This window comes from Zeus faber (assembly GCF_960531495.2).
Source record: "Zeus faber genome assembly, chromosome: 18".
NCBI classification, from domain to species: domain Eukaryota; kingdom Metazoa; phylum Chordata; class Actinopteri; order Zeiformes; family Zeidae; genus Zeus; species Zeus faber.
The window spans coordinates 28,093,683-28,105,027 of record NC_137210.1 but is presented as its reverse complement, the minus strand read 5'-3'; the positions used below and the strand labels follow the sequence as shown (position 1 = coordinate 28,105,027).

Genomic DNA, 11,345 nt, shown 5'->3' with positions numbered 1-11,345 from the left:
GAGTAGATGAGCATGGTATCCTACCCAATACCCGATAATCAATACTGGTCTCGGTATGTGCGCATCCCTGGTATTGACTGTCATGGCGGGTGACATAGACTAGGCTTTTAGGTGCTGCGAGTTGAGTGGTGTTGAATAAATGCCTGCTAGGATGAAGAAGTGCTGTTCTAGAAGCCTCTAACTTATCTGCAGTCAATAAACCACAGAGATGTGGTCACAGCGAAGGACTTGTTTCTTTCGTCGTTGCTTCAACCTAATGTGAAACAGCTGTAGGCCGGGGGAGGGGGACTTCCACCCTGCTGCAGGGGAGCTTATAGCAGCTAATTCAGAGCCTCGGGAGGGGGGTCACCTTGTATGGGACTCCAGCACCATGCTGCATCAGAACATGTCCCATCCATCCCGTCCAGCAGAGATAGAGTAGCGGGAGAGTAGAGTAGAATTAGGGTAAAGGATCGGAGAACCAGGGTTTCACTTTAACCTCAATATTAAAACATGTACATTTTATCAGGAAAAGACTTGAATCAGAGAAGCCTTCAACTCCCAATGAAGGATTTTCTGCATTAAACAAGCAGGTTTCAAATAATCAATTATCAGTGTTTCTGGTGATGTTGGATGACTACTCCCTCTCCTATATGTGACACCAACACACAAGGCGCCGTACAAAGTGGGATTTAAAACATTAAACTCAGCAAAACGTATCACACATTGGGATGCGGCGCTTCAAGAAACTAAGAGAAACAGAGACAGAGAGAAAGAGACAAAGAGAGAGAGACAGGCGGATGAGGGTGAGGGTAAGAGACAGAAAGAGAAGTTACACAGGAAACGATTGACAGTCGGGGGTGAAAGGCAGAGAAACGTGCGGCGCTGGGTCTCCAGGCAGCTCATCGCGCTCGCTGTATTTTCATCTGGAGAGGTCGCAGGCTACAGCAGCAGGCTGGAGGGGGGCGTCAGGTCCAGCCTCATGAGAAGGTTTTCTACCAGGTAAGGACGCCGGGCGCCCATAGGTGCATGCAACGAGAGAGAGAATTGTCGTTTGGCAGATTCAATTGGAGGCCACTGCAGTCTGTGTCAACGGATATTTCCTTACACGTCCAAAACTTCCAAGTGCAGTGCTATCATGATGTTACAGTTCCTTCATCTTCACCTCACATTGCAACATACAGTGACACTTCTTAATTTGAGTGTTTACTGTGTACGCTGCTGCTCTCGCATGTCATTACAACTGATTCCTTCTAAACTCTGCATCCTACTTTGAATAACCAGCCTCTCAAGATTTAAAATAGAAAAAGGTGCACATCATTTTTAGTTACTGCTGTACTAACATTGAAGAAAGAACAGAGAATCAACACCACATTCCCGAAAACTTGACTTTAACCAAGACGGATCAGCAGAGTAACCACTGGTTTTATTACACAGCGACACTCTTTAATTTAACTAATTTAACTCACAGTCTCCTACACATCCAAACAACACATCTGCCGAAAGGGGCGCCACCACACATGCACAATGTACTTTAATGCCGTGTAGCAACAGATCATTTAAGCACAACTATAATAGATAATAAACAATGTGCGACTACAACTGCCGTCAAACCGTGAGATAAGGTGACCGTCCCCGTCTCACAGATAACAAAACAAAATGTCAGAGGGAACGGGTCGCTCTCAGTTTGAAAGTTAAAAAAATACAATAACAAAAGCACACAATTGTGTATTAAAGCTACAGATTATAGTGTATGCACAGAATTGGCATGCAGTGTAATGATGACCAAGTGTAAATAAATAAAAATACTTGATCTGCAAGTTAAAACCAGACAGTTCATAGACAGCTATCAACAAGATAACCCCTTCTGCTGCCGGACACGGCTCCTAGACACCAGGCACACAAGAAACCTTGAGTGGCCATTTTGCTTCCTGCGGCGCCAGCTTATCTACCGTGTTTATATTTTCAAACTGCTCTTCAGGGTGTTTCATAAGGTCACCAATAACAACATTTCAGAAAATTGTTGAATCAACAGATGTTTTCATAATCTATGAAAACATGTCCAGTTTTCATAGATTATGTAAAGTTAAGCGAAGTTCAAGCACTTGCGATGTGTAGGTACTGATATATGGGACTTGTCACCTTTTTCAAAAACTGATACTTTTCTCCCAAGAGGACATTTAATAGAAAATTACAAATTAGTTTATGTTTCTCATTTCCTCAACATAAGAATGAGTTTTCCGGGCATTTAGTAAAATGTCGAGTATTTTTTACAAACAATGACTTCAAATCCAAGACTTTCAAGGAACACTGTACATGTTGTCGCTTGCCAAAGAATGTTAACATTGACAACGATTGAGAAAATGAGGAAATGGATATAATGCATATATCTCTTCTCTTGTTTTGAAGAGCTACAATGCGTGGAATGGCCCTGTCCTGAACAGTCAGTAGTGGAGCTCTTAGCGCAAGTTCAATCAGAAAGACAACTTCTATTCCTCATTTATTCATTTGCTTTTCATTAGTTGGACCTCTGGATGTTGCTTATAATGAAATGCAGATGCTTGACTCAAATACGATGGGGTCAATGCCAGAAAATGTTATCATTCATTTTATTAAATTGCCTTTCAATTTGTTAGCATCTGATCAGTTTGGGTACTTGTGCAATGGTTCCCAGCACATCCATTCCATGCTATGGGGTCACAAAACCCTCCTCCATAGCATGTAGCGTAGCACCTAACTTACAATTATTTAAATATGATTCATTATTATTATTATTATTATTATTATTATTATTATTATTATTATTATTAACAATAATAATATTCATAATTTATCTCTTTGCCTCCGCTCAGGAACTATTTGCAGCGTGATAACAGTCCGTGCCCCCAAGAGGCCAACCAAATGGGGTAAGGTGCTACTGGCTTCCCTGTCTGTTAAATTCAAGATGTTTATTGTAACTCATGTTGGACAAGTAAACTGGTGTGAAATTCATCGGCTGGGAGGCTCTTATACATATAATTATGAAAAATTCAATGAAAAAAAAACAAAAAAAAAAAAAACAGAAGCAATCAGAATAACAACAATAAAAGTTGTCAAAACAATAAAGGGTACAGCAGAAATAAATATAAAAAGCAGTAAAAAGGTGCATATACAATCAATATTCAATAAACAATAGTCACATTGCACTGATGGTGGCTGTAGAGGAGAGGGGGCTGAGGACACAGCCCGGCGGGGGTGACTCAGAGTCTCGGATACAGTCACAAAGTGCTGTGTTCGGGCCCAGATCCTTGAGCTTACTGACGAGCCTGGAGGGCACTCTGGTATTGAACACTGAGCTGTAGTCCACGAACAGCATTCTCATATATCTAGGTGTCCCTCCCATGGGTGTTCCTCCCTCCCTGATCGATTCCAGAGATCAGGACACAAAGCAGCTCTGAGGTTTAATTTGACTATATCAAAACATAATAAAGAAAATTCTGTATACTATTCCATCTACAATCCACTCTTGGCAAAACTCCAAACAGTAATCATTTTACTAAACCAGAATTGATCATAAACTAAGACATACAAAATGGCAGGGACAAAAAGCTATGCAGTTTTTTACAAATCTGTGAGAAACAAAGTTTGTTTGCTAAGGTGCACTTTAAATCGAAAATTTCACAAAACTAAAAGTACAATATGAAAGCCTTTGTTATTCAACCCAACACTGACAGTACATGCAACACAATACAGGAGTGAGAAGGAACAGCAATGTAAAATTAAATAAATTCTTCTTCTAATGGCCAGTGGGAGTGACAGCGTGCAGGGGAGGCTCCACAGAAGACTGTCTCGCCTGGGGAGCAGACACTCCAGGGACCCACCCAGACCAGCACCCCAGCCAGACAGACCACCAGTGCTGCCCGACAGACCGGCTGCCCAAGGTCTCCCCTCCCCTTCCTCATAAAGGGATTACCAAAAATAGGCCCACAGTAAATAGAAACTATCTTATACTCCAATACAACAGCATTTTGTACTTACTAACTACTTTCCTTTCCACTCTCTCAGATGACAGGCCTTCACCCCCAGCCCCATCCCCAGCCCCTTCTCCAGTGCCACCACCATCAGTACCAGCCCCAAATCTTCAGGCGGCTGCCCCCATGAAGGTGACCCCTAAACGGCCAGACGCCTCCCTGAAACCCAGGCTTCCACCAAGGCCTAAGTTTTTTAGCAGTTCCAAACATGGAGAAAACATCTTGCAGGTACAGTACAGTGAAAGCTCTAGCGTATTAGACAGAGAGAAAGATAGAGAGACCGACAGACAGACAGACCGACCGACCCACCGACCGACAGACAGATAAATAGATCGACAAGTAGGTAGATGAAGGTTTTTCCTGTAGCTTTGTGTCATTAACGGCAAACACTGTTGACTGTGTGAAAAGGGCTTCGAGGCTTTTCGGGGAGATGAGACTCTGTGTGACGTCATCTTGGTGCCCGGGGACAGTGCTGACACATTCCCTGTGCACAGGGTCATCATGGCTTCCGCCAGCGACTACTTTAAGGCCATGTTCACCGGTAAGCTATCATCTACTGTATCTGTAGCCTGGCACCGAGTGGCTGACAGAGTACTGTACTGACTTACTTATAAATAGATTACTTCTTCTTTCACTATTAAATGATACCCATGTCAATGGAAGAGGAAAAGAAACAGGAAACATCTGCCCTGGCCATCTGATCAGATCTGCATTTAACCCATTTAAAATGCATGCATTTTTTGGTATAATCGTCAACTACAAAAGTCAACTTTAAGCACCTCCACCTTTCGTCAAGTCATTTAGTCAGTTAGTTAATATGTTAGGTAATTAATCATCTAGTCAGTCAGTTAAACAGTTATTTGGACAGTCAGTTAGTAGGTCAGCTATTTAACTTGTCAGTTTTTCTGATCCACTCGTAGGCAATCAGTCAATGGCGATGTTCACCACTAAGATATCATCTTTATCTTATCTTCTAAACTTTAGTCGGTTAATCAAATACATAGTCGTATGGTGATTTCACCATTCAGTCAGTGAGCTGGCTTACTAGTTAGTCGGTTAGTTCAGTAATGAGGCTCATCCCTATCTTGTGATGGTAGACGGTTGTTGATTTCATTGTTCACTCAAAAGAGACATACAATTGTGGTATACTAATGTGGTATGTCGTCTTGGTTACTGTACAATTCCTTTATTCCTGTCTATTTCCAGGTGGCATGAGGGAGCAGGAGATGAGAGAAATTAAACTCCATGGGGTCACCAAGATTGGTCTGAAAAACATTATAGACTTCACCTATACATCCAAAGTCAGCCTCAACATGTGTAACCTCCATGACACACTGGAGGCAGCCAACTTCCTGCAGGTTCTGCCTGTGCTCGACTTCTGCAACCAGATGCTGAGCAGTGAGGTAAGGGACCTAACACTCTTACTTCAAAATGGCAATTTTTCAAATGTTACAACTGTCATAGAAACATAGTATTCAGAATATCTGATACCAGAGCACATTGTGTTTTCCATCGACATTGATCAACATGGCGAACACACTATTGGAGTGATTATGAAACAATGTTCTTGCTCAATTAGATCATTTCCAAATAGATAACACAACATGATAACATGATGGACTTGCATTCAGTTCCACTTTCATGTTGAAACTCAGTGACAGTATTATGTTCTATTTATTAAAATTTAGCACTGAATAAAGCAGTTGCAGAAAAATAAACAGTGATCTCGGCATTGAGAAAAAATGTATTGCCTAACCCTGTTTAATTAATTGATATGTAATGTAATGTAATGGTGTAATGCTATTATTTGACATTTATCGGTCTGAATTTGTTGCTGTCCTTTCATGTGTGGTCTAGCTCACCACTGATAACTGCATAGAAGTGGAGAATATTGCTACTGAGCTGCTCCTGGAGGATGTCCAGGTGAATGTAGGTGAGTTGTGGATTCAGTGTAGGGAGTCATCAGCACATTTCATATTTCTGCATTGGAATTTTGTAATGCAGTACTAGACCAAAAACAACATTGCAAATTTTGCCAATTTGTGAACATTTGTGAACGTTTTCTCTACATCCAAATGTCCCTTCCAGGCAAGTTTGTGAGTCAGAACCTTTGGGTGTTGGTGCAGAACGGTCTCTTCCTGAAGCTGTCTGAGAACAGCTTGGCCAAAGCTCTGGCCAGCGACTCCCTGAAGGGTTTCTCAGAAACAGAGCTGTACAGCCTCACCAAATCCTGGATCAATCACCAGGCCCCCGGGCGCAGATCATCTGTGTATGCCCTGATGCGCCACATCCGCTTCCCGCTGATGAGCCCCACCGAGCTAATACAGATCTCTCAGGAGGAGGAGGAGGACGGAGGTGGTGAGCTGGTGATGCGCTCTGAGGCGGCCTGCGTCAGCCTGCTCCTGGAGGCCAGTAACTACCAGATGATGCCGTTCCTACAGCCGAGCCTGCAGACGGAGCGCACGCGCATCCGCTCTGACGCCACACACCTGCTGGTGATGGGTGGTGTGATGAGGCAGCAGCTGGTGGTGAGCAGGGAGCTGAGGCTGTACGACCAGGAGAGCGGGCACTGGAGGGCCCTGCAGCCTATGGAAGTCCCTAGGTACCAGCACGGAGTGGCTCTGCTGGGAGGATTCCTTTTCATAGTGGGAGGTAGGAGAACCTACCATTACATGACATTTCATTATGTCATTTAGCAGATGCCTTTGCCTAAAGCAACTTATAATACGTTTTGTCAGTAGTATCAAACCACTGTATCACGTCTCTTAGTTTACAGCGCCTGTACAGTACTTAGTGGCTAGAAAATCGCTAAATAAATGCAGTCCATTTACCATTTACTCATTTGAGAGTTCTGACTCTATTTCCTGCCCAGATGGCGAACAGTATAAACCCAAACTTCTTCAAATCTTCAGCTTTCAGATCGTGCCATCAGAAACCATTTTTTTCTACAGTTTGTCATTTCACACTTACACAATCAGGACTGGATTTAGTCTTGATAGTTTATTCAAAACTATTCACCATTAGGCCCCAGTCACACCAGCTTTTATGACGGTGATATTTTGCACAGAATGCCTTTCATTTAAAAGCATTTGTCGCGATCAAAGGAATTGCTTCCTGTAAACAAAGTAAATTCAGTGCAATGCCTTCTGATAGTCTGATTCTTGTAAACTGTTAGACATGAGCGTTTGTTGTGTACACCAATTGCAAAACTGCTTTGGCTGTGTATACTTCTGAAGGGCACAGCCCGTTGTCTAGCACCGCTACACCCTACTTTCCAAAGACTTGCAAATGAATCCTGCTGTCAATTTCTCTGATGTTATGAGGGTCTTAGGCTGTAGACCTCACTTGTTTTGCGCCTCTGTTTCACTTCTCAGGCCAAAGCACCTACGACACCAAAGGGAAGACGGCTGTAGACAGTGCCTACCGCTACGACCCACGGTTTGACCAGTGGCTTCAGATAGCCTCACTGAACGAGAACAGGACCTTCTTCCACCTGAGCGCTCTGAAGGGAAAGTTGTACGCAGTTGGAGGAAGGAACAGTTCAGGGGAGATTGGTGAGGATCATGAGCATGAATTCAACACCTGACCCATTAACTTCTTAGCAATTTGGAGTTTGTTCACGATCACAGTAGCTGCACATTAACAATTGTGACATTATGTAAAGAGCTTCTTCGCTAGAGCCATTACGCACACCACAGAAATGCAGCACAGATTTCAGGAATATCCGAGTTTACAGCATGTGAGCCAAGCACACCCATTCAGGGACAAAGTTTTTGTATTATAGCACTACACGCTTCTAGCACTACTAAACACTACATGCTTAGATGAATGGGCTAGGGAAAACATTTTTTTGTTTTTTTTTAGTAGCTGGACAGGACCTATTACAGGTACTCCCCACTTCACGACCTACCTGATTAACGACCGTTCGGACTTACAACCAGCTCTCGGAACAGTCTGTATCGTACGCTGCATACAATACCACGGCGTCTCAGCATCAAGCATCTCATCGCGCATCACCCTTTATATACTATATACAGACTATATATACTATATACACACACAATATGTACTATATACACACTATATATACACTAAATAAACACTATATATATACTATATACACTGTATACATCTCATCTCATCGCCGTTCTCAGTCTCGTTCCCGCAGTCTGTCAGTATTCACTACACTAGCGTTTGCAATCGCCACGGTTAACTCAGTCGTTAAGTGAGGAGTACCTGCAGTTTTTAACAATTCATAGCAGAACACATAACTTCAGGCTATTTTTCCCTTTTAGCACTTTATTGCATCATACCTGAGCTTTCAGGCAATCGCAAACCATAACCATCACTCTTTTTATCATGAAGAGTCAAGTGCTAGGGTGGAAAAATAGTGTGTGTTAAGATATTGTTTGGTGTTAAGCTTTCGTACTATTCATATTATCATCTTACTGTTTTAAAGTCGTAATCCCAATACATATAAACAAAGTGGAAAAAAACAGTTTCAATTTCTACTCCTCTTTCTGTTTGTTCCCAGCCACGGTAGAATGCTACAACCTGAGGAAAGACAAGTGGACATTTGTGACAAACATGGCGGAGCCCCACTACGGGCACGCTGGAGCCGTGCACGAGGACCTCATGTACATCTCAGGTAATGAAAGACCGTCCAGTGTCTTGGAACAGGAAGTTTCAGTTCAGTTTAGAAACGAACCAAAAGCCAATTTCAACACATGACCCCATTCAACTCTCTGAATAACTCCATCCATCACTGGGAAGATAGAAAGTCTCCATGATAGCTCCATAAGCGCACACCTGCCAGCTTACAGATAAACTAGTTTTGTATAATTACCAGTTCTTTATTACAAATGTATTTACCATGGAGCAGTCGTTCAGCACAACATTGCAGATTAGGTATTATCAAAAGTTGAATAATTATGTGGTTATGGCCATCGTACATTAGGAAAGTCCTAAGAAAGTAAAAGTTCAGCTCTTTATAAAACGCTTGTTTTGCGACCCGATTTGACAATATGTTTTGTTCAGCTCTCCTGTAGTACTTTTGGCCTATTTTCGGTTTTATCCTAGGGCCGTCTCTTAGCAACCCTAAATGGGGACCTGGCTTCTCGGGTGAGAAACGCGGTAGGCCAACAAACCCAGGAAATACAAAAGCACTGTGGCTGAATTGGGTTACAGAGTTCTTTAACCACTTAAACACACAGCTCTCAAAGGTTGTTCTGTTTGTACTCGCGTACTGACAATCAGGTTGAAAGAATTTATAAATGAAAGACCAGAAAAATAAAATCACATGGCAAATGTTGATTCAATTAGACCTACTTTGTGGAAAACAAACTTTATAAAAAACATTTATAAAGGTGCCATATCAAGTCCTATCATCATATTTGGTCTACAATTATTATCAGGGCCAAGTGAATTATTATTTTCTTGTTATTATCCTGTAATTCCACGAGGGCGACATGAGAAAAGTGGATAACTAAAAAGTTGTTATGTGTTCAGATTTCGGCTAAGAGGAGTGCTGTGGCATGAAAATGTAAATGTTACAAAAAGCAGGTGTGTTCTAGAGAGGGGCGGCGTGGCCACAGTGCTCTTCAGCTTACAGCCCCAAACCACTTCCTTTCTCTTTGGACCATTTGCACATCTGCATGCAGTGGGAGGGTGCCTGCCTCACGCTCAGCCTCCGAATACACATCACTCTTCCTCCTCAAAGCTGAATAGAACTTTTGCATGTAAAACAGCACTTGAATCTTTAACCAGCTTTCACCACATATGTAAGACCCGTTTTCACCAGCTTGACCTATTACCTCTGCGCGTCCTAAAGATCCCCACCTCTTTACCCTCAAACAAAAAAAAAAACTTGAACTTAACCTATTTTACCAGTCATTTGAGCTGTATGTGTATGACGTGTACTTTGCCGCTTTGCGTCTGTTAAATGACATATTCAGTCATTTTTGGTTGTGCCACACAGACGCCCTTGGTCATCTCTACTCCTTTCCACGTTGCCTCAATACAGTTTATTGGCTTTAATTGAGTCTTACTTTGAGTAGTTGAGGTGATTGAAGGTTCTTCCAGTCCGGGATATGGGTTATTGTTGTTTGTCGACCCATGCATCGACAAAAGAGGGGGGTTTGGACAAAATAAAGATAAACTGTGTTCTAAACAAGAGTGAGTTAAACAATACCCTAGCCCGTCACTAGGGGCTGCCATTTACAATAATATAAGCCTAAGAATTTGGTTCCAACAATAATGCAATAATGTAACTTATAAGATACGGTCTTCGAACCATGTTTCAGCACCTTTACAATGAGGCAATTTGTTGATATCCCCTACTTCTAAACCTTTTTTGCAAAAATATTCCCTGATTGGTCAGAGATTCTGAACCTTCTTCTGTGATTTGTTAGATATTCTGGGCCTTCGTCTCTGATTATGGTCAGAGTTTCTGGGCCTTCCTCCCTGATTTTAACAGGAAAATGTCCAGCCAAAAGCCTGCTTTGCTAACCTCAGAGCTACAAAAATGCTATCTTGCCATGAAATCAATTTGACTTTTAAAGTAAAAGTCATGGTACATTTGCCAAGTACATTTGCCTACGTTGTCTACCCTCTACACCCAGGCGGCATTACCAGGGACGCCTTCCAGAAGGAGCTGTGGCGCTACGACCCTGTGGATGACACATGGCGTCGACGGGCGGACATGGTGGAGCTTCGTGGGCTGCACTGCATGTGCACCTTGGGGGACCGTCTCTACGTCATGGGTGGGAACCACTTTGGGGGCGTCGGCGACTATGACGACGTCCTCAACTGCGAATACTACAGCCCTGGGGCTGACCAGTGGACCGTGGTTGCCCCCATGCCACGGGGGCAGAGTGACGTCGGCATGACGGTGTTCAACGGGCAGATCTACGTGGTGGGGGGTTACTCCTGGAACACCAGGTGCATGGTGGACATTGTCCAGCGGTACGACCCTGAGCAGGACACGTGGCACAGGGTCTTTAACATCCTGGAACCGCTGGGGGGGATTCGAGCATGCACAATGACTGTGCACCTGCCCGAGGGTTCAGTGGATGAGGCACAGATACAGGAATGCCCGCTGCCCACTGCCAAGAACTGAGAGCAGAGAGCCAACGAAACGGCAGGAAGTGTCTCTGCAGTCCAGTGGCGAGTTTGAGGGATTATGATGTTCCCTTTTGTGGTTAACAAGCTTTATTTTGTTCGCTTACATGACACATCACATTTTTGCCCTGATGCTACGATATACAAGAACAATTTGGACAATTTGTCCAAATGCACTGCCAGCTTTTCAGTGTGCTGTAGTCATAAATATGTTTGGTATTTAGAGCTGACTGTTCA

The 11,345-nt window shown here is 43.1% G+C and overlaps 1 protein-coding gene across 1 annotated transcript; it reads left to right on the top strand.

Annotated features, from left to right (window-relative positions):
• Positions 1 to 854: 854 nt before the first annotated feature.
• Positions 855 to 11,106, top strand: LOC307243982 (kelch-like protein 9; the record flags this gene model as incomplete). Its single annotated transcript, XM_080018953.1, has 10 exons — positions 855 to 981; positions 3,766 to 3,899; positions 4,024 to 4,217; positions 4,398 to 4,530; positions 5,196 to 5,392; positions 5,847 to 5,922; positions 6,078 to 6,641; positions 7,364 to 7,543; positions 8,524 to 8,637; positions 10,610 to 11,106. Exons 1-10 carry the CDS (start codon positions 962 to 964, stop codon positions 11,104 to 11,106), a joined length of 2,109 nt encoding a protein of 702 aa, XP_079875079.1. The 5' UTR covers positions 855 to 961.
• Positions 11,107 to 11,345: the final 239 nt, after the last annotated feature.